Raw genomic sequence first — 23,985 nt, 5'->3', positions numbered from 1 at the left:
GTTATCGTTTTTATCGTTACCTCGGTTTTCCTGGGTTTTTCACGTGTGTTATGAATAAATCTTATTTTTTTCGGTACCAGTACTAGTTTTATTTTGTTGTATTTATCCGCGACACCTTAAAGGCCGGCCCGTGAAAATAATGTCCGCATAAACTGGTCCGTGGCGCAAAAAAGGTTGGAGACCGCTGCTCTACAACACTTAGATATCCTCAAATACTCTAAGTATTAAGAGTTTTCTCAGTTTCTTTTGTTCAGTTCTCAAATGACAGATGAAGGTTTTAAAAGAAGCTGTAAAATCCTTCAGAACAATTCATTACCTCTGCACATAAGAAGGAACATTTGCCATTCTGTTATCATCCAGATTTCTTTTTCTAGACATGATGGATTTCAGTTCACATGAGTTTCTTTGTTATTCTAGCGATCAGTTTCCAGTCGTCCCTTGTCTGGGTTAAGTTCGTGGAGGCAACAGTCTGAGCAGAGAAGCCCAGACTTCCAACATCCCAGCCACCTTAACCAGCTCATAGTGTCGACAGATACGATCTCTCCAGCTTGTAATGGGTCTTCCCTGGGTCTTCCTCCTGGTTGTTGTCAGATACCCAAACTACCTCTGCTGGGTCCTTCTGATGACGAAGTTATCAGTTTTAATCTTTATAGTTTCACCTTTCAGTAAAACTTCCTGATGGAATTAATGTGATTCACTCCATGGTCCCTGCTTTGACTGCATTGTTATTAGTGCTTCCCTTTCATCTCCTTCCGTCTTGTCTCTCCTTCAGTGCCTTCGTCCTTTCTGTCTCTTTGTCTGACATCTTTTTTAGTGTCAGTCTTCACATCTCATCTTCATGTTGCTGTGTTTTGGACCTTTGATAATTTTACTTTCTGTTTTTGTCTCCTTCTGTTGTGATTGTCTGCCCTGCTCTCATCTCCTTTTCTATGACTTCCTCTTCTTCCTGTCTTCTGTGACTCAATGTATATATTGTCTCTGCCAGATCATCTGGTTGTCCACTCTACAGTCACGTGGCAGCACATTTTTCCAGCTAATGTCCAAACACTGTGTGGTTTATGATTGATTAACAGTTTCTTGTAACCCTGGTCGAGTTTTTATTGGACGTTTAATCATTTACAAACATGCTGTAAGTGATGATTTATAGATTACTATTTATGCATCATTGCTAAACCACAATAATTCACAGAACAGACACAGTGTAACACGTTTAAGCAACAAATTCATAGAAAATTAAACCAATCTGTTTTTGCATGTTAATCCACAGGCTTTGAAGTTTTATGATTCATTAAAAAAATTAAAAATTCAATTTTGGACTGTAGCATGGTTTTTGCATGCTGTGACACATATAGGCAAATGGTACAATGATTTGTATCAGTGTAGTAAGGAGAAAACAACAGATAATACAAACATGCAGGAGATTGATGTGGCGCGCGCACACACACACACACACACACACACACACACACACACACACACACACACACACGCACGCACGCACGCACGCACGCACGTCTTATAATTCCACTGCACTGGTTTATTTACTGTACTGTAATACTGCAATTTGAGTTTTTACTTACCTCCATGGAGAAGCGTCTGTGCTGGGCCTTGCTGTGGTAGTGGAGGTGGGATGGAGACTGAGCTCCTGGAGTGGTTGGTTCAGGGCTCACTGGGCTGACATCATGAGATGGAGGACCCAGTCTGTCTGGAGTCAGGCCTGACAGAGGGGAAATATAATCAACGGTGGTGGGCCACCGAAAACTCTGAGAACAGCTTAAGATCTCAGTGGGATACGTTGACAGAACAGTCAGTGACTGGCACCTTAGCTCCTGTAAAGCGTCGGCATTCATTGAGTTTAAGCAGTAATTCAGTTTGGGTTTCTCTGCAGTCGTGGTCCTTTAATCACACAACTACAGCTGACTTTCAATATCAAGGGAAAACATCCATCCCCAACCCATGTAATTAAGTCCGACTTCAAAGCTGTACATCTGACCCTGATATCCATGTGTGCACAAATCTGTGTTTTTCCCAAGAAAACTGCCTTCTCCTTTTATGTTTAAAACTCTGCTTATGTACTTTAAATGCATAAGCATTTAAACTTTAAATGAAATAAGGACGTTTTTTTTAAATGCCCAACTAAACGGCATGTTTACAGGATGGAACAAAAGAGTATTCGATTTTATGGATATTTCGTCTTCCATTTGTGTGTGTGACTTTATTTTTTACAACCATTTTGATGAGACTTAAAGTTTGAATGTTGACCTGATTTGACTGACAGCTGTGCCAGCACAGGGGTAGTAGCTCCTCACTGTCCATAAGCTTCATCTCATCTGCAGCCTCCAGGCATGTGTATGTGCATTAAAATACAAAGCGCCCCTGTTTCCATGGAGATACTGCTTAACAAGGGAAGCAGGTCTCGTGTTAAGGAGGAGGTCTCAGACAGTAGGTTTCTTCCTAGCTTCCGCACAGCACACACTCACATTTATATGCATACATGCTAAACATTTACTGTGTAACTATGGCCTTTCTCAACCTGCCTACACACACCCAGCTCATTCATATATGCATACACATATAAAAAGATAACGCAAAACTAGAGGCAGGTGCTCAGATTTGAGCATGCCTGGTTGGGTTTGATGCAACGTTTTAACAGCACCGCAGAGAGGCTTTTAACAAGCCATGCTATGCGTTGTATTCAGTGACTGTCTAAATGGGCCGGGGGGATGAAATGACAACCTGTTTGCTGGTCATTTGAATATCACAGCTACAGCACTCCTTTGATCTCTTGATGCTAATTAGGGTCGGTGAAGGTGACACTGATATGAACACGCGCTAACAAAGTGTCACATTGCTGTGAAATATGGATGGATGCCTGCTAGAAATCTTGTTAGAAAAAGGACAATCCAATATGGTACGCAGCATGATGTTTTTGTAGCATTTCCATCTCAAACTGTGCTCATAGTGAGAGGCTGAAATAGGAACAAATGAGCGGGGAAAGAAATACCTTCAGTACTGACTTGGACATGTTAGATTATTTGCTTTTCATCAGTGTTGCACGTCGTCTGCACAGACAATTGACTGAGATGAATTTCTGATCTGGTATAGCTCCTTAAGGGAAAACACTTGACATTTAAATATCACACTTATACAAAAGCATATTCAGCAAAGCGGCTTTAAATTATCCATTAAAACAAAATCACTCTCACGTAGTTTCATGCAAACAAAAAAATATTCCTGCAATGTAATATAATAATTTTATAATGACAGAAAACAGCACTGAAAGTGTGTGTTTTTGTTCATGTGTGCATGAATCTATAGGTTACGCTGATGAGCTGATTGTACTCCGTGATCAGGGATTGTAATCGTCTCTGTTTGATGCTGCAATGTTTTTAAAAACAAACAAACATGTAATAGAAACCAATGATTTGACAGGATACACTACATTAAAACTATTATAGTATGGATAGTGGGATCTTATAAGTTGAGCCTTTATTGACATCTTTATGACAAAGTACCATCGTATTACTACAATGATAGAGACAATTTACCAAAACAACATATATTATGCAACATATACTACACTGTCCTGCACTATTGTGTTTCACTATTACAGCGCTGTAGTATAGGTCTATATGTATAAGTAATTTTTCATCAGGTGTTTTCAGTCCTGTTGCCACACGTCTGTAAAATCATTCAGTTATTCATGTAATTGATTGTATTTTAAAAATAGACACGCCAGCTCATGTTTGCATGAATTATTTGACCACTTATACACTGCCAGTCAAAAGTTTGGACACACCTTTTCATTTAATGGGTTTTCTTTATAGATACAGTCATCAAATATATGAAGCAAGATATATGTGGCAAAGAAAAAAATGATCAATAACTCTAAATATGTATTATATTTTAGATTCCTGAAAGTAGCCACCCTTTGCTTCGTTGACAGTGCTCCAAACCGTTGGCCTTCTCTCGATGAGCTTCATGATGTAGTCACCTGAAATGGTTCTCCCTTCACAGGTGTGCATTGTCAACTGTTACAATTTATATTATGGAAAGAACCAATCAGAGAAATGAATAAAGAGAAATGACAGTCCGTCATTACTGCCAGGTCAGTCTGGAAATTTTCTAAAACTTTGAATGCGTCTCCAAGTGCTACGAGGAAACGGGGTCACATGAGGACCGCCCCAGGAAAGGAAGACCAAGAGTCAGCTCTGCTGCTGAGGATAAATTCATCCAAGTCACCAGCCTCAAAAAGTTAACACAAGTTAACAGCAGCTCAGGTTAGAGTCCAGAAAAATGCCACACCGAGTTCCAGTAGCAGACACATCTCTACATCAACTGTTCAAAAGGAGACTGTGAATCAGGCCTTTATAGTCAAATAGCTGCTAAGAAACCACTACTAAGGAAAAGCAACAAGGAGAAGAGATTTGTTTGGGCCAAGAAACACAAGGAGTGGGCATTAGACCAGTGGAAATCTGTGCTTTGGTCTGAAGAATGCATGTGTGTGGCGCTGTCACTTGGTGTTTGCTCGCTCTGCGGTAGAGTATCACTTCCTGTTCCTGCTCAAACACAGTGGTGTTTCTGAGTAGCTTATTTGCTTAGCAATTTAATTAACAACTTTTAAATACATTCTTTTTCATAGTATAATCTTCACGTGCTTCATCCGAAGCACACTTTCTGTGTACTCACTACCTACTGTAAGTTATAGCCAAAGTATTCACTCACTGTCTCTGTACTGTTTCGCTAGCTTAGCTTAGCTCGTAGCCGACTCGTTAGCACCATGGCTACTTCACCTGTCCCTCCTGCACTTTCTTGCTCATTGTGTCAGATGTTTAGTTACTCCTCGGCCTCCTTTAGCAGTAATGATATCTGTAACAAATGTAGCATATTTGCAGCTCTGGAGGCCAGGATTACTGAATTGGAGACTCAGCTTCGCACCCTTCATTCACCCATAGCTAGCCAGCCCCCTGTAGCTGGTGCAGCCGAAGATAGCGTAGGCCCCGCTAGCTGTTCCCCGGCAGACCCCAAGCAGCTGGGGAAAGAGGGCGGCTGGGTCACGGTGAGGAGGAAGCATAGTCCTAAACAGAAGCCCCAGGTACACCACCAACCCGTTCATGTGTCTAACCGTTTTTCCCCACTCGGCGACACACCCGCCGGGGGTCAAACTCTGGTAATTGGTGATTCTGTTCTCAGACATGTGAAGCTAGAGACACCGGCAACCATAGTCAATTGTCTTCCAGGGGCCAGAGCAGGCGACATTGAAGGAAATTTAAAACTGCTGGCTAAGGGTAAACGTAAATTCAGTAAAATCATAATTCACGTCGGCAGTAATGACACCCGGTTACGCCAATCGGAGGTCACTAAAATCAATATTGAATCGGTGTGCAACTTTGCCAAAACAATGTCAGACTCTGTAGTTTTCTCTGGTCCCCTCCCCAATCAGACCAGGAGTGACATGTTTAGCCGCATGTTCTCCTTAAATTGCTGGCTGTCTGAGTGGTGTCCCAGAAACGATGTGGGCTTCATAGATAATTGGCAAACCTTCTGGAGGAAACCTGGTCTTGTTAGGAGAGACGGCATCCATCCCACTTTGGATGGAGCAGCTCTCATTTCTAGAAATATGGACAAATTTATTAAACCCCCCAAAATATGACTATCCAGAGTTGGGACCAGGAAGCAGAGTTGCAGTCTTACACGCCTCTCTGCAGCTTCTCTCCTCCTGCTACCCCCCAAAAACCCATCTCCACAGAGACTGTGTCAACTCCCAAACAGACAAAAAACAAACTAAAAACCAGCAACAAACAACTTAAACATAAACAATTACAAAGAAAGAACAATACAGTATCCACATCTGAACCAAAGAGTAACACAGTGAAATGTGGATTATTAAATATTAGGTCTCTCTCCTCCAAGTCTCTGTTAGTACATGACTTAATAATTGATCAACAAATTGATTTACTCTGCCTTACAGAAACCTGGTTGCAGCAGGATTATTATGTTAGTTTAAATGAATCAACACCCCCGAGTCATTCTAACTACCAGACATCTCGAAGCACAGGCCGAGGGGGCGGTGTGGCAGCAATTTTTCACACCAGCCTATTAATTAATGAAAGACCAAGACAGACTTTTAATTCATTTGAAAGCCTGATGCTTAACATTGTCCACCCCAGCTGTAAAACTCAGAAACCAGTCTTACTTGTTATCATCTATCGTCCACCTGGGCCTTACACAGAGTTTCTCTCTGATTTCTCAGACTTTATATCTAATTTAGTTCTGAGCTCAGATAAAATAATTATTGAGGGTGATTTTAACATCCATGTAGATGCTAAAAATGACAGCCTCAACATGGCATTTAATCTGTTATTAGACTCAATTGGCTTCTCTCAAAATGTAAAAGAACCCACCCACCACTTTAATCACACTCTAGATCTTGTTTTAACATATGGCATAGAAACTGAACATTTAACAGTGTTTCCTGAAAACCCTCTCCTGTCTGATCATTTCCTGATAACATTTACAATAATTGATTACACAGCGGTGGAGAGTAGACTTTATCACAGTAGATGTCTTTCTGAAAGCGCTGTAACTAAGTTTAAGAATATAATCCACCCACTGTTATCATCTTCAATGCCCTGTACCAACATAGAGCAGAGCAGCTATCTGAACGCTACCCCAACAGAGGTCGATTATCTTGTTAATAATTTCACCTCCTCACTACGTACGACTCTGGATACTGTAGCTCCTGTGAAAACTAAGGTCTCTAATCAGAAGTACCTGACTCCGTGGTATAATTCTCAAACGCGTACCCTAAAGCAGATGACTCGTAATCTGGAGAGGAAATGGCGTGTCACAAATTTAGAGGATCATCATTTAGCCTGGAGAAATAGTTTGCTGCTTTATAAGAAAGCCCTCCGCAAAGCAAGAACATCTTACTATTCATCACTGATTGAAGAAAATAAGAACAACCCCAGGTTTCTCTTCAGCTCTGTAGCCAGGCTGACAAAAAGTCAGAGCTCTGTTGAGCCAACAATCCCTTTAACGTCAACTAGTAATGACTTCATGAACTTCTTCCTTCACAAATAAAATTTTTATCATTAGAGAAAAAATTACCAGTAATCATCCCACAGATGTAATATTATCTACAGCTACTCTTAGTACCATTGATGTTAAGTTAGACTCTTTTTCTCTAATTGATCTTTCTGAGTTAACTTCAATAATTACTTCCTCCAAGCCATCAACGTGTCTTTTAGACCCCATTCCTACAAAACTGCTCAAAGAAGTCCTGCCATTAATTAATTCTTCGATCTTAAATATGATCAATCTGTCTCTAATAATCAGCTATGTACCACAGGCCTTCAAGCTAGCTGTAGTTAAACCTTTACTCAAAAAGCCATCTCTAGACCCAGCAGTCTTAGCTAATTATAGGCCAATCTCCAACCTTCCTTTATATCAAACATCCTTGAAAGAGTAGTTGTCAAACAGCTAACAGATCATCTGCAGAGGAATGGTTTATTTGAAGAGTTTCAGTCAGGTTTCAGAGCTCAGCACAGCACAGAAACAGCTTTAGTGAAGGTTACAAATGATCTTCTTATGGCCTCTGACAGTGGACTCATCTCTGTGCTTGTCCTGCTAGACCTTAATGCAGCATTCGATACTGTTGACCATAATATCCTATTAGAGCGATTAGAACATGCTGTAGGTATTACAGGTACTGCGCTGCAGTGGTTTGTATCATATCTATCTAATAGACTCCAATTTGTTCATGTAAATGGAGAGTCGTCTTCACACACTGAGGTTAATTATGGAGTTCCACAGGGTTCAGTGCTAGGACCAATTCTGTTTACAATATACATGCTTCCCTTAGGCAGCATCATTAGAAGACATAGCACACATTTTCACTGCTATGCAGATGACACCCAGCTCTATCTGTCCATGAAGCCAGATAACACACACCAATTAGTTAAACTGCAGGAATGTCTTAAAGACATAAAGACCTGGATGGCCGCTAACTTTCTGCTTCTTAATTCAGATAAAACTGAGGTTATTGTACTCGGCCCTGGAAAGCTTAGAAATATGGTATCTAACCAGATTCTTACTCTGGATGGCATTACCTTGGCCTCCAGTAATGCTGTGAGGAACCTTGGAGTCATTTTTGACCAGGACATGTCCTTCAATGCACATATTAAACAAATATGTAAGACTGCGTTCTTCCATTTGCGCAACATCTCTAAAGTTAGAAATATCCTGTCTCAGAGTGACGCTGAAAAACTAGTTCATGCATTTATTACTTCCAGGCTGGACTACTGTAATTCATTATTATCAGGATGTCCAAAAAACTCACTGAAAAGCCTTCAGCTAATCCAAAATGCTGCAGCAAGAGTCCTGACAGGGACTAGAAAGAGAGAGCAGATTTCTCCTGTTTTGGCTTCCCTTCATTGGCTTCCTGTTAAGTCCAGAATTGAATTCAAAATCCTGCTCCTCACATACAAGGTCTTAAATAATCAGGTCCCATCTTATCTTAATGAGCTTGTAGTACCATATCACCCTATTAGAGCACTTCGCTCTTGCTCTGCAGGCCTACTTGTTGTTCCTAGAGTATTTAAAAGTAGAATGGGAGGCAGAGCCTTCAGTTTTCAGGCCCCTCTTCTGTGGAACCAGCTTCCAGTTTGGATTCCGGAGACAGACACTATCTCTACTTTCAAGATTAGGCTTAAAACTTTCCTTTTTGCTAAAGCATATAGTTAGGGCTGGACCAGGTGACCCTGAATCCTCCCTTAGTTATGCTGCAATAGACATAGGCTGCCGGGGGATTCCCATGATGCATTGAGTTTTTCCTTTCCAGTCACCTTTCTCACTCACTATGTATTAACAGACCTCTCTGCATTGAATCATATCTGTTATTAACCTCTGTCTCTCTTCCACAGCACGTCTTTTATCCTGTCTTCCTTCTCTCACCCCAACCGGTCGCAGCAGATGGCCCCGCCCCTCCCTGAGCCTGGTTCTGCCGGAGGTTTCTTCCTGTTAAAAGGGAGTTTTTCCTTCCCACTCTTGTCAAAGTGCTTGCTCATAGGGGGTCATATGATTGTTGGGTTTTTCTCTGTATCTATGAAGCGCCTTGAGGCGACTTATGTTGTGATTTGGCGCTATATAAATAAAATTGAATTGAATTGAATTGAATGAGTCCAAAGTTGAGATCTTTGTTTCCACCCACTGTGTCTTTGTGCGACGCAGAATAGGTGAACGGATGGTCTCCACATGCATGGATCCCAGAAGCATGGTGGAGGAGGTGTGATGGTGTGGAGTGCTTTGCTGCTGACACTGTTGGGGATTTATTCAAAACTGAAGGCACACTGAATGGAAGACTAAGAAGGAGAGCGATGGAGTGCTGCACCAGATGGCCTGTCCTCCACAGTCACCTGACATATGGAGGCTGACCTCCAATCAAGATGGTTTGGGATGAGATGGACCACAGAGTGAAGGCTAAAGGACCAACAAGTGCTCAGCATCTCTGGGAACTCCTTCAAGACTGTTGGAAACCATTTCAGGTGACGACCTCATGAAGTTCATCGAGAGAATGCCGAGAGTGTCCAAAGCAGGAATCAAAGCTAAGGGTGGCTGTTTTAAAGAATCTAAAATCTAAAACATGTTTTGAGTTATTTCACACTTTGTTTACTACATAATTCTGTATCTTTTCATTCATAGTTTCACTTCAGTGAGAATCTACAATGTAAATAGTAATGAAAATAAAGAAGAAACAGAAGAAAAATGTGAAGGTGTGTCCAAACCTTTGACGTAGTATGGTAGTCTACTTATTTTGCTGCACGAGAAACAATTCTGGGTTGAATTTAAAAAACCCCAAAAACCATGTTTGCTGATGCCGACCAAACTTTTTCCATCACCACACAAATTATGAAGTTGGCATACAGCAACAATAAAATGTTAAGGCATCACATGATTTTTCCATGTGATGCTTATATCCGAGATGTTTTTTATTCAAGTCTGCTACACTATGGGACATGATAAAATCCTACATGCTTCAGATGGAACAGAGCAAAACAAAAAAGAGAAATGATCAGTAAGAGCTACGAGTGGACTGTAAATATCAGGAGGTAGCTGGGTTTGTCTGCTTACCTCTCTCCTGACCTTCAGTAGCAGACAGTAATGCAGACTGATGGACTCTGGGGGGGTAAGACTACATAGCCAGCTGCTACTCCGTTAGACAGCTGAATAACATCCTCATTCAAATGTAATATTTTCATAGGAAGCAAGCACTTTAGATGCCTCATTTTGATTACTTATGTGGTAGTACACACGGACGCCTAAGGTATCTTATAATAACACGTCATAATAATACTGAATCGTCAAAATAGCACCGTAGCAGTAGGTGCTGTGCAAATAAAATTGAATTGAACCCGGGAACAAATGGTTGGAAATTGTGATGAAAGTTTAAATCAGATGCATTTTATAGACTCTGCACTGTTATTCCATCTCTCAGTATCAGACGTGGTTTACATAATCAAGCACAGGCACTCAAGGATCTACTTGTGAGTGTATTCAGCTTCCTGGTATTATCTACCCCAATTTATCCCACTATAACCCTTATTCCCCTTTGAAGCCTGCTGATCCTCTGGCTCCAACTTGGTGGTGGTACCAGTCATAGCCGGAAAACCCCCAGTTAATCTGTGAGGGTCTGCTACAGACACGGAAGGAAGGAAGGCTTTTGTATTAAAACCCAGAGCGGTGTTGCAGTTTGTGCTCTATTATTAGACACAAGCCATTCATGCTCACATGGAGACCAAAGATGCAAAGAGGTAGAAGAGCTCATGGGTTGGGAATGTGAATGGATTTGAATGCTTTTAATTACCCAGTGCTTTATTGTTTTTAAAAGCTCGTTCGGCCTCTGAATACTCTGAGAAATCAAACATTCAACAGTTAAAGAACAACATCTTCCATTTAAAGCTCGTGCTCACCTTACAACCTTAAGTCAGATATGCACTATTTTTTCTTTAAATCTAGAACGGCAGAAATATCTGGCTTTTCAAGCTCCTAAATGTTCCACCAGCTACCTGTTCTAACAGTAAAGTGATCAATTCCACCAACTCTGCTCTGGTCTTCTCTCTAGCTGCAGATGCTAAATGCTCCACTGCATTCAGCACCTAGTTGTTGACGTGTGGATTTTTGTTTGTTGTTTTGGTGCCAAAGGTTGTTGATGAGAGTGGACATCTTTGAATTGGCTGTTAAATCAAAACAATGCATAGAAAGTTGTTTAGTGAAGCAACTAAATGATGTTTGTATATTTAAGTTTACTTCCCTTGTCTTTTTCTTAATTATTGGTTATTTGCATCTGTGTTTCGTCACTCTCCCTGATTGCCTACTGTATATTTATACCCTCGGTCTCCCCTCAGTTCTCTGTTGATTATCAGTCCTTCCTCTCTTGGTTTGGACTTACGGACTTTGCTTATCAGTTGCCATTTGGACTTCTCTGGTACACCTGAATAAATGTTTGTCTTTTTCTTTATGAACTCTGTCCCACAACTCGTCCTTTGGGTGCTCAATTCCACATCATATGACACTATGTGGCTTAGCAGTGGATGTTACGACAAATCGACCATCGTAGTGAGTTTTGAAGAGTTATTTGCTGTTAAAATGTTTGCAACCGCAATGGTTTTCATAATCTGTGAAATTTCAAAATTGAACAGATAATTGTAGTAATCTCAGACAATGCTGGTGATTTGAGGGGGAAAGGTGTTCTTACCCTGAGTGTGCCGTATGTTGAGCTGGTTGATCTGCTCAGTGAACTCATTTTCTTCAATCGTCTCAGTCCGAGGAACCGACAAAGAGAAACGTCTCTTAAAGTTCTTCATCTTGTTCATGATGCTGAGTAGTTGACTCTAGGAGAAGACAAGCAGAGAGAGATTTCACAAAAACTTTCAAGGTGTAATAAAGCCATGCACACTACACTCGGTAGTCAGTCATTTTGAATGCAAACTATTTAGAATGAGTGCACTGGGTGAGATTTTTTCCTTTGTTCTTTTTGTGTTAGGGGGCTTTTGCATGACCTTGCTAACTAAAAATTGGCAGTAAACACATACCTCCATCCAGGCAAAGAGAATGATCGATGTAAAGAGGACAGCATCAATACAAGTAACTAAGTGTTAATCCTCCTTGGTACACCGTCTACATGGCACAGGCTGCAGGGCATGTTGTACAGCTCTGATCTTCATGTGCAGCTTGACCAAATAAAGTCATGTGTGTTGTCTGATAATGAGGCAGAAAGCAGCGGGAAAGCAGCTGATCAATATACTCCCTCTCTCAGTAGGTTACACAGCCAAATCCTGCCCTAGCAGTTAGTTTTTACTTTGTTGGTCTTGTTTTTTTGATCCTCCTCCTTTCCTGTGGTCTGTGTGTTGCACAGACTGGTATCGTAGGGTCGCCACCATTTCTTTACTATCTAAGATTTCCACATATAGCATATGTGTATATGTGTTTTTGCTCATTACTGCAAAAAGCTAAGAGATGTGTGTGGTGGGTTCAAATACAACCAGTACTGAGCCTTCGCTCATAAGAGTATTGCTATCTCAGAGAAATCTTCGTAGGTACTAAGAGAACGTGCGTCTGTACACAGTGCAGGTCAGACGGCCGCCTAGCCCAGTCAAGAAAATGTGAAAAAAATGTATGAATGCACCAAGTAAAATACTGTGCTTGTCCATTATATATCCCTGTAAGGCATATATAATGTAAGGGATAATGTAAAGGAAGTTGTCATCTGTGATTACGTTAACCGTGTGTGAATATATAACTGAAACATTTCAAAAACTATTTACATTTTCCTAGAAAATGTCATGGTCCGTGGTCCTGTGTCTGTGGAATGCGTGATGCTCGGGTAGCCACACCCCCGGGCTGGGCCATCACCAGCACACCTGCTCTCCATCACGGTGACTACACAGAGATCTGCTTAACCCGGCGCTGACGGATGCTCCACGCCAGTCCGTTAGTCACCCCCACAGTGGTAACCAGACTTCCACGAAAAGCGTGCATTCTCTTCTGGATTGGAACTGTGTTTAACCTGCCTACTTTTGTCCAGGTTTCTACTCGGCGTCTGCTACCTGCCTGTCCTCCGGCTCAACTGGATCTCGCGGTGCTCACCTGGCCCATTCGCCATTCCCACGGACTTCCTGCCCCCACGACTGCCACACTTCCCTCCCGAGCTCCCACGGTCCCGTTCTATCGTAAGCCCCCTACTCTAACTCAGTCCAGATGTGTTTTCCCCACTTCCCGGCTCCCTAGTAATCATCTCCCCTTTCTATTGCAGCCTCCCACCGTCCCGATCCCGGCTTAAGATAAGATAAGATAAGATAAGAGATAAGATAGAACTTTATTAATCCCTCGGGTGGGTTCCTCTGGGAAATTCGACTTCCAAAAAGCACAGCAACGACCGAAGTTACAGTTACAGAATTGTTTTATATATATATATATATATATATATATATATATATATACATACATACATACACACACACACACACACACACACACACACACACACACACACACACACATATAAATACAGAGACAAATATAAATAAAATATACAAAGGGGATAAATAGAATAAATAGGAATAAAAAATAAAAATACAAGTGAATTGCACATTTCAAGTATTGAGTCTATTGCACTGTTGACTATTTACAAAAAGTATTGCACAAGGTATTGTACAGTGAGGTGAAGAGGCACTACAGCTTAGTTGTTCCCCCCTCCTTTGTCCTCCTGTTTCCCCTCCCTCTCCCCTCCAGAGAGGAGTTAAACAGTTTGATGGCGTGTGGGACAAAGGAGTTTTTAAGTCTGTTAGTTCTTGTCTTGGGGAGAAGCAACCTGTCACTGAACAGACTCTGAACAGGCTTCCTCGTGTCATTGTTTCCCCGGGTTTTTAGTTTCTTGTTTTGCTCCCTAGTTTCCCCGGGTCGCCTTTCGTTGTTACAATAAAGTGTTTTTTCTGTTAGCGCGGAGTCTGCGCCTGGATCTTTTCGTGCCCGCGCACCACGGCCCATGACAGAAAAGGGTCAAGGTTAGGGTTTGGAGCCAGGTTTGAGGTTGTTGGTGATGCAGAAGTCTTAAGAGGGTTAGGAGACAGTATATGGGCTCAAAATGTGGTCATAAATATTTTGTACTTGTAAATCGGTTTTGTACTTGTAAAAAAGATTTGTATGTGTAAAAAAGATTTGTGCGTGCGTAAAAAAGATTTGTGTGTGTGTGTGTAAAAAAGATTTGTGTGTGTGTGTGTAAAAAAGATTTGTATGTGTAAAAAAGATTTGTGTGTGCGTAAAAAAGATTTGTGTGTGTGTAAAAAAGATTTGTGTGTGTGTGTAAAAAAGATTTGTGTGTGGACTTAGCCAAAAAAACCCTGCAAGTTACAACTACGAATTTTGACCCTATTTTTCTTCCTTTCATCTGATTGGTCAATGTCATGTCAATCACAAATGTAACAATCCAACCAGAGAACAGATGGGTTTGGCTGTCGGAGGGGCGCTTTTTTTGAACTGCAGGTCTTTGAAGGGAATAAATGCCCTTTTACATGCCAACCCAGCGTTTTCCTTCATCACCACGAAGGAAAACAGTCTGTGGTCGTCCGAGTTTGGTGATTTTTGTGTCACAGGACTACGTGTTTAATACAGGGACTTCCACAGCCTTTTCAACAGCGCTGCGGACGCGGGGGGGGGGGCAGTGTTTTGGAAATGACAGTCTTCATTACAAAGCTTTCTTCGTTATGAACTAGCATACATGTTTTTATTGAACATTTGAAGAACTAGCAAGAGAACCCACAAACTCTTGTAGTTCACATAAAGTCAGAGATAAAAACGACAAGGAGCAGGTGCATCTAGTACAGGTAGAGCTGCTGCAAAAACCCACAGAGCCCAGCAGCCAGCAACAAATTCTGGATCCTTTGCTTTTAGTTAGCAATTAGCATTAGCAGCACATCCTGCGTCCGATGTGAAAGGACTTTTATGCTGCGCACTGTGACTCACAGCAATGGTCCCGGGTCAGCCCTGACTTTGTGTTACACTAATCCTAAAGTAATAATGGTATTTCTAACCACTGACATACCACAACTTTTTCCTTTCAACAGCTACTGAAAGTTAGGGGACCTAGCTGCTATCGGATATTTATATAGAGATTACCCTTCAAGGACCTGCAGTTCAAAAAAGCGCCCCTCCGACAGCCAAACCCATCTGTTCTCTGATTGGATTGTTACATTTGTGATTGACATGACATCGACCAATCAGATGAAAGGAAGAAAAATAGGGTCAAAATTCTTAGTTGTAACTTGCAGGGGTTTTTGGCTAAGTCCACACACAAATTTTTTTACACACACACAAATCTTTTTTACACATACAAATCTTTTTTACGCACGCACAAATCTTTTTTACACATACAAATCTTTTTTACACACGCACAAATTTTTTTTACACATACAAATCTTTTTTACAAGTACAAAACCGATTTACAAGTACAAAATATTTATGACCACATTTTGAGCCCATAACAGTATTCTCTATTTTTAAGAACTCTGCCAGTAGCAGGTGCAATCTTCCAGCCCACTACCAAATATTTGAATATACGGATTTTAATGTACAGTGCAACCTGTTCTCACTCCTGAGTCTTAACCCCCGAGGTTTATGTCATCATCTTTGACAGCTCTGTCCCCCTTAGTGAATCAGAATATGTCCCTTTTTGCTTTTATTCAATTGCTCTCCAAGTCTCTGGTAATTAAGGAACATATTAAACGATCACACTATCTAAAAGAAAAGAAAAATATTCCCAAAAACTTAGTTTTGCCTTCGCAAAAATATTGTTTAGGGTTGGGGTTGGCACTCATCATGGTTTAGACCTCAGATGGTTAGCACAATGATGTGGTCAGGATCCATCCCTGGCACAATATAGCCTGCTGTACATGTTTTTAGCATCATTTCTCAGTGCACAGTATTGTATTGCTCTACAATACAATTCTGTAATCACTTTTATTTACAGAGTAGCGTTAGTGTATAGACATAACCGTTATACCCGGGCCCAACAACACATCCAGGGAAAAGGTGCAGAACAAAAGTAAAAGGAAAGCCTACTGCACTCAAAATCCTTCATTTGAAGGTTTTGCGATGGAGTCATCGCCACTTCATCTGCATCTGGTGACTTTTGCAGTGGCAACGTACAAACATTTTGACAAACTCTGGAAAAAGTTGAAGTAGAAGATTAACTTGCATTGAAAAAGTGCAGGTTGTAAAAAGCACATTGTTGGAGGAAACTGTGCGACATATATTAATATATAACAAAATAAATCACTTTGTACAGGGGAGTACAAACTTTATTTCAAGTTAAATTCAAATTCTTCTGAATGTGCTCAATTTGAACATCTATTTAGTAGAAGAAAAGCAGGAAACAGGGAATTAAAACATCCAGCTGTATTTAGAATAGAATAGCCTTTATTGTCATTGTACAGAGTACAACGAAATTGGAGTGCCACTACCTTGGTGCAAGTTTCAATAATAAATATAAATGTAAAATATAAAAAGTACAAAAAAAACAATCGTAAGTACTCAAACAATAGTATGTACAATATATACAGGATAGCAGCATTAATATGCTGCCCTCACGACACGTGACCCTGTGAGGTTAGACAGCTAGCGAACAAATAGAAGAGGTCTTCCACACAAGGCTTGACTTTCTTGTTTTTATGTAACTAGAACATGAGAAAAAATGAAAATGAATCGCTGGTTGACACACATCTTAATAACAACTTGCCGATTAGCCTAGCTTAACATGTACATTACATCAGCATACAGTTCGCTCCATGTAAACACACATAACGACTGTCTCTACACATGTCAATACTCACAAAGACGAACGTTTTCCGAGGTGCGAACGTGTAGAGCACTCTTAGCGTGAACATGAACTAGTCCCTATTTAATAACTGCCGGAGCACTTTTTCACGACATCATAAGCGAAAGGGTACATCAAAGATAGGTTAGTGAACAGGACGCTCCCTCGCTCCATTTCCGCACATAGGATACAAAGATCTCTTGTGGAAATGATGTCTCACTCTGAGCTTATTTATCACTCTGCTTATGTGGCTCAATCAGCACACACACCAACCGCTGACTTTTGACTCAAGGGCATAACACTCCCCGCTTGATATACACACATTATATCACAATAAACATCAATACAACATATTCAAACATCATCTAGCATTGAAGAATATTCATTCAGTCTCTGCAAGCAAAACAACAATCTCTGAAACTGGTCTGAGAAACATTTTAACAGTCCCATCTTTTACAGTCCGCACTTCCACTTTTCGGACCTTCTTGTCGCTGCTGGGGAATGTTTTTACTATTAGTCCCATGGGCCATTCGTTCCTGCTGGCTTGGGGATCCTTTAGCAGGACCACATCTCCTATTTTGACATTAGGTCTAGTCTCTGTCCATTTTGCACGACCTTGTAAGGTGGATAAATACTCTCCCTTCCACCTTTTCCAAAAAGTGTCAGCGAGGAGTTGAACATGTTTCCATTGTTTGCCAAACATCTGCCCTGATGAGAAGTTCCCAAGTGGGGCGGACACAGCACTCATCTTCTGCGTTAGTAGCACTGCTGGAGTGAGTACTGCAGGACTGTCAGGGTCGGTGGATATGGGAACAAGAGGCCTTGCATTAATAATTGCCATCACCTCGGCCATGAAGGTGCACAACACTTCATGAGTAAGACGTGTTTGTTCAGTTCGTAACAACATTGCATCCAGAATGCGCCTGGCAACGCCTATAAGGCGCTCCCACGAGCCTCCCATATGAGACGCATGAGGGGGATTGAAAGTCCAAACACACCCTCTCTCTTGCAGGTACTTTCCTACTGCTTTGTTTCCTGAGTTTAGGTCTAATTCCTTACAAGCGCCCACAAAATTCGTGCCTCTGTCCGAGCGCAGAAACTTGGCCGGGCCCCGAATAGAGAAGAGCCTTCTTAGTGCATTGATAAAACTATCAGCAGACATAGTCTCTATCAGTTCGATATGCACAGCCCTAGTTGACATGCATGTGAATAACACAGCCCAACGTTTGTTCTGGGAACAACCACCTCTTGTACGACGCGTCACAATAGTCCATGGCCCAAATACATCTAGGCCTACAGTGGTAAAGGGTGGTTCAGGGGTGACTCGGTCTGCAGGCAAGTCTGCCATTTTCTGGATCTGCATTTTGCCTCGCAACTTGCGACATGTGACACACCGATGAATGACAGATGACACAAGCCGCTTCCCTCCAATTATCCAGTACCCAGCACCACGGATAGCTCCTTCAGTTATGTGTCTTCCTTGATGAGCCACTCGTTCATGATAGTGAGTTACAATTAGCATAGCGATGTGGCTGGTAGATGGGATAATCAGAGGATGCTTTTCGTTTTCTGTGAGATCGGCGGCGGAAAGACGTCCACCAACTCGCAAGAGATTGTCTTTGTCCACCACAGGATCGAGCTTTTTGAGTGTATCAAACATGCCACTGACCTTCCTTCCTTCTTTAATGTTTTCAAGCGTCCCTTTGTAAGCTTCTTGTTGGACAGCTCGAATGATGACTACTTGGGCTCGGGTGAGTTCTTGGACGCTCGGTGTCTCACTGAAACCTTTCCATCCCCTTCGCCCACTTGTCTTTTGTGCAAAGGATGTAACTACATGAATGAGTCTGGCTATGACTCTGCAAAGAGTGATCCAGTTTGAGTACTTTTTGAAACGGTCAGAACCCAACTGTGGCTCTGCTACAGTAGTTTTCATTACTTTTATTTCCGGATGTATCTCTCTGTCTTTTTCAGGTTCGATGAGCGTGAAAGGACCAGTGTGTGGTTCTGTGTGTGGGTCAGAGTACAGAAAGGGTGGACCTGAGAACCAGGTACTGTTCTGCAGGTCTGCTGCTGGAATGAACCGAGTGGCCTGGTCAGCTGGATTTAACTCACTTGGTACATAATGCCATTGACTCGGATGGGTGGATGCTCTAATGCGCGTAACCCTGTTGGCAACATACATGTAGAATCGTCTGGAGGTGTTGTGTATGTACCCCAACACAATCCTACTGTCTGTGTAAAAAGTCACATTGTCTACTTTAATGTCTAACTCGTCTCTGATGAGCTCAAACATTTCCACTGCGAGCACAGCAGCACATAGTTCCAGGCGTGGTACAGTGTGTGCGGGGCGGGGTGCGAGTTTAGACTTCCCCATCACAAACCCAGTATGACACTGTCCTTCACTGTCAACTGTACGCAGATAGACTACTGCACCTATAGCGACAGTGGAGGCATCACAGAAAATGCAAAGTTCTTTCACTTTCGTTGTGCTTAACGTACCTGGGCTGTAGCACCTTGGTATTTGGAGGTTCTCAAGGGCTTGCAAAGAGTCTTTCCATAAGTCCCACCTCTCCTGTTTCTCAGGGGGTAAGAGTATGTCCCAGTCTTTTCCATCAGATGACAGTTCCCTGAGTAATGCTTTGCCCTGCATTATTATGGGAGCAGCAAATCCCAAAGGGTCATAGAGGCTATTAACTGTCGACAATACTCCCCTCCGTGTGAATGGTTTGCTCTCATTTGACACCTGGTAAGTGAAGCTGTCAGATTGTAGGTTCCAACAGAGTCCCAAGCTTCTCTGAACTGGAAGAGGGTCTACTCCTAGGTCTAAATCTTTCAGGTCCTTTGCACGATCCTCAACAGGGAAAGCTTCCATGACTTGACTGCAGTTTGATGCCACCTTGTGGAGGCGCAAGTTAGACTCTGCCAACATGTTTTGCGTTCTTGTGAGCAGGTTGATTGCTTCCTCTGGCGTGGCGACTGATGTGAGACCATCGTCAACATAAAACTGACGCTCAACAAACTGTCTTGCATCAGATCCGTGTTCTCGTTCTCCCTGCTGTGCTGCCTGTCTCATGCAGTAGATGGCAACAGCGGGTGACGGGCTGTTTCCAAACACGTGGACCTTCATTCTAAACTCAACTATGCTCTTTGTAATGTCATTGTCCTCATACCACAGATAACGCAAATAATCTCTGTGGTCTTCGCGCACAACGAAGCAGTAAAACATTTGCTGCACATCGGCTGTCAGGGCTATGGGCTCTTTGCGGAAGCGCAACAGCACTCCCAATAGGGAGTTGTTCAAATCAGGTCCGCCAAGAAGCACTTGATTGAGCGAAATTCCGTCACATTCTGCACTTGAATCAAACACGACTCGTATTTGTTGTGGCTTCTGTGGGTGGTATACCCCAAACGTGGGCAGATACCAATGTTCTTTATTTAGTGGCAGAGGAGGGGCAGGCTCGGCTTGGTCGTTATCCAACATTTTCTGCATGAATTGGATGTAGTGATCTTTCATTTCTGGTCTCTTTTCCAAAGTCTTTCGGAGAGAGCAGAGGCGTTTTAGGGCTTGTTCTCGGTTGTCAGGGAGCCTCCTTCTCTGTGAGCGAAAGGGTAAAGGTGCAACCCAGCTGTTCTCTTGGTTTTGATAAACTTCACTGTCCATTATTGTCAGGAATGCTCTGTCGTCGATAGACATGGCTTGTTTGTTATCACCCTCAGATCTAACAAACACAGAGTGTCCCAAATCGTCTGTGATGCAGGTTGCATTCATAGTGACCCCATAATTCTCTTTAATGTGAATTGTGTTTGGGCAAGGCTCAAAATAGGATGCACGTCCATTATCTAAGGTGTGTGTTTTATAGACATTGACCTCTGACTGACTGTGCACTTTTCCTAGACACACCTCCCCCACAATAACCCAACCCAGGTCTAGCCTTTGGGCGTATGGTGCATCATTGGGTCCGTTGATTTGCTCACGTACCTTATGGACCCTGATGACGTCCCTTCCAAGGAGTAAAAGGATTGGGGCGTGGTGGTCGACAGGTGGGATGTTATCTGTCACTGGAAGAAGATGTGGGTGATGCTGGGCAATCTCTGGAGAGGGTATTTCAGATCTATTGTCCGGCACAGAGTCACATTCAATTAAAGGGGGTAGCTGGATGTTGACTTCTCCATCCAAAGACTCGAGGAAGAAGTTTACGGCTCTCCTACCTGAGGTTTGTTCTCTGCCAGAGCAAGTCTTTAAGGTGTATGGAGTGGGTTTGGCATTGATTTTGAAAAGGCTGAAAAACTCTGACTTAACCAGTGACCTGTTGGACTGATCATCTATTACTGCATACATTTTTATAGCTCTCTCTTTTTGGCCTGCGGGATACACTTTGACCAAACTGATCTTAGAACATGAACGTGGGCTATCACCTTGGCCACATACCTCTGTGCACTTCGACTCGACTGAAGGTGAGCTCTCGATTTGCTCTTCATTGTCGTTGTTTCCTGGTGTAGTACTCTTAGGGGCAGGAGTAGGACCAGGATGCATTGCAGATAAGTGTTTAAGGCTGTCACACTCGATACACTTAACCACTGCTTTACAGTTTTTTGCAATGTGTTGGACAGACCCACAGCATCTGTAGCATATGTGGTGCTCTTTGAGATAGGCTTGTCTTTCTTCAATAGTTTTGTCTCTAAAGAGCTTACACTTTTTGAGTGGATGTGGTTTTTTGTGGATTGGGCACTGGCGATCCGGTTCCTCCATTTTCTTTGGACTGAGATTATTCTGGTCCGACTCTGCCGTAATGTCCATTTTGTGTGCTGACACAGTAGGTTTGCGACTATATGACCTCAGTTTTTCTGTGGGAGAAGGGACATGGGTGTTGGCCTTGGACATAGCAAAGCTTGGGTCATTCCTCATTTTCGCTTGCCGCTGGACAAATTGTGTGAAAACTGAGAAAGGAGGAAATGACACACTATGAGTCTCCTTGTACTGTGTTCCTACAGTTGTCCACTTTTCCTGTAGGTTGAAGGGAAGTTTTTCCACTATTTGCCTGACTCCTCTAGCTGTGTCCAGGTAAGCAAGTCCTGGGAGTGCACCATCTTGTTTAGCACACTGTAGCTCCAATAAGATGTCACTAAGTTCCTGCAGCTTAACATTGTCTTTATTTGTTAGTTTGGGAAAGTCCTCTACCTTTTTTAAGAGTGCGTCCTCAATAGCCTCAGGTGAGCCGTAGCACTCTTCAAGGCGTTGCCAGACCATCTTCGCACCTGCAGCAGGATTGAGGGTGTGTACAGCACGAATGCGCTTAGCCTGTTCGGATGATGTTGGACCCAACCATTTTGTTAGCAAGTCTAATTCCTCTCTTGGAGACAAATTTAGGTCTTTGGTTGCGCTGATGAATGAGGTTTTCCATGCCCAATAGTTTTCAGGTTTGTCATCAAATTGCAAAAGACCTGTGCTGACTAGTTCTTTGCGAATTAGGTATTTTGCAAACTGTTGCATTTCACTTGATTCAGGTACACAGTTGTTAAGGTTGGGGGTGTGCTTTGTGGAGTTGGACCAGTACGTGTCGACTACACCAGTGTTCACTGTTTGCTCCTGTTTCCTTTCTCTATTTACAGGTGGTGTTTTCGTCTGAGTGTTGGTTATAAAAGGATTAGTTATTTGTGTACTGTCTTGTGCATCTACTTCATTGCAATTTCCTTTAGGAGGCTGTGCTGAGTCGTGCTGAGTGTCTGGGTAGAGTAACTCACATTGTTGTTGAACATATTCATTAGTGCGGTGCACTGTACTGATGGGCTCAGCTTCCTCACAAAGTTCTCCGTAGAGCTCCCCGCTCTGAATCTCTGCTTCTTCATAGGCTGAGGCCTCTGCTTCAGCTGCGGCTATTGCTTTTTGGCACTGGAGGACATGTAGATGAGCATCCAGTTCAGCTCTCTGTTTCATTGCATTAGCTTCCTTTTCAGCGAAGGCCAGTTGAGCTCGTGCCGCTTGAGCTTTGGCGTAGGCCCTTGCAGCTGCAGAAGCTGTTGATGAGGATGTCCGTTGAGAACGCCTTGTCGAGGTTCTGGATTGCTGCGACTTGGTGTCGAATGGTTGAGACCGTTGCTGCGTTGTAGCTGGTTGAGTGGCAACGTCTGGTTGCTGTTCACCACCGGCTGCTTCGTCTAGCTCTTCAGCAGCGTAGTCTTTTAGGTAATTTCTTCCTGAGCGTAGACTCATGTTGCTTAAAGTAGCTCTGTATGTTTGAACCCGCTGAGTAGGCGTCTTTTCCTTCGTCTTTTTACTATGATGCCCTCACGACACGTGACCCTGTGAGGTTAGACAGCTAGCGAACAAATAGAAGAGGTCTTCCACACAAGGCTTGACTTTCTTGTTTTTATGTAACTAGAACATGAGAAAAAATGAAAATGAATCGCTGGTTGACACACATCTTAATAACAACTTGCCGATTAGCCTAGCTTAACATGTACATTACATCAGCATACAGTTCGCTCCATGTAAACACACATAACGACTGTCTCTACACATGTCAATACTCACAAAGACGAACGTTTTCCGAGGTGCGAACGTGTAGAGCACTCTTAGCGTGAACATGAACTAGTCCCTATTTAATAACTGCCGGAGCACTTTTTCACGACATCATAAGCGAAAGGGTACATCAAAGATAGGTTAGTGAACAGGACGCTCCCTCGCTCCATTTCCGCACATAGGATACAAAGATCTCTTGTGGAAATGATGTCTCACTCTGAGCTTATTTATCACTCTGCTTATGTGGCTCAATCAGCACACACACCAACCGCTGACTTTTGACTCAAGGGCATAACAATTAATATAATGACAGTATGAATAGCAGCATAATATAATGACAGTGACGGTATGGAATAGGTTCAATTGTTTTTGTGCTTATTTACTACGGTGATAGCTCTGGGAAAGAAGCTATCCCTGAATCTGTTTGTCCTGGTTTTATGTGACCTGTACCGTCGGCGTGACGGTAATAGTTCAAACAGTTGGTTGCTGGGGTGAGAGTGTTCCTTGATGATATTGCCAGCTCTGCTGAGGTACCGAGAGTTTGCAGTGACCTCCAGGCTGGGCAGAGAGCAGCCAGTGATCTTCTGGGCTGTGT

At 42.5% G+C, this 23,985-nt stretch overlaps 2 protein-coding genes and 1 long non-coding RNA gene across 7 annotated transcripts in view; 1 reads left to right on the top strand and 2 right to left on the bottom strand.

Moving 5' to 3' along the window:
* cdk18 (cyclin dependent kinase 18) overlaps window positions 1-23,985 on the bottom strand; it is a 75,267-nt gene that overhangs the window by 28,225 nt on the left and 23,057 nt on the right. For 4 of the 5 annotated variants that reach the window (XM_026169019.2, XM_026169018.2, XM_080302145.1 and 1 more), the window contains 2 exons: window positions 11,756-11,891; window positions 1,581-1,717 (listed from right to left, as the gene is read on the bottom strand). In XM_026169019.2, the coding sequence (XP_026024804.1) occupies window positions 1,581-1,717; window positions 11,756-11,873 (255 nt within the window). In that variant the 5' untranslated portion in view covers window positions 11,874-11,891. Of the gene's footprint in view, window positions 1-1,580; window positions 1,718-11,755; window positions 11,892-12,092; window positions 12,337-23,985 lie in introns of those variants that run through there. The other variant, XM_026169017.2, reaches the window with a different exon arrangement.
* Window positions 11,498-13,469, top strand: LOC113023000 (uncharacterized). The gene is made up of 4 exons (XR_003272483.2): window positions 11,498-11,616; window positions 12,835-13,009; window positions 13,085-13,229; window positions 13,313-13,469. It is a non-coding gene; the product is annotated as an uncharacterized LOC113023000 (long non-coding RNA).
* Window positions 16,708-23,081, bottom strand: LOC113031237 (uncharacterized). The gene has a single exon (XM_080301244.1). The coding sequence runs from the start codon at window positions 23,079-23,081 to the stop codon at window positions 17,253-17,255; it is 5,829 nt and encodes a 1,942-aa protein (XP_080157370.1). The 3' UTR covers window positions 16,708-17,252.

This window comes from Astatotilapia calliptera, chromosome 5 (assembly GCF_964374335.1).
Source record: "Astatotilapia calliptera chromosome 5, fAstCal68.1, whole genome shotgun sequence".
Classification (NCBI taxonomy): domain Eukaryota; kingdom Metazoa; phylum Chordata; class Actinopteri; order Cichliformes; family Cichlidae; genus Astatotilapia; species Astatotilapia calliptera.
The sequence above is the reverse complement of the archived record's forward strand: the minus strand, read 5'-3'. Positions and strand labels throughout refer to the sequence as shown.

What these genes read in the sequence shown, in the direction of transcription:
- LOC113031237 (XM_080301244.1), bottom strand. Translation starts at nt 23,081, where the DNA reads ATGAGTCTACGCTCAGGAAGAAATTACCTAAAAGACTACGCTGCTGAA.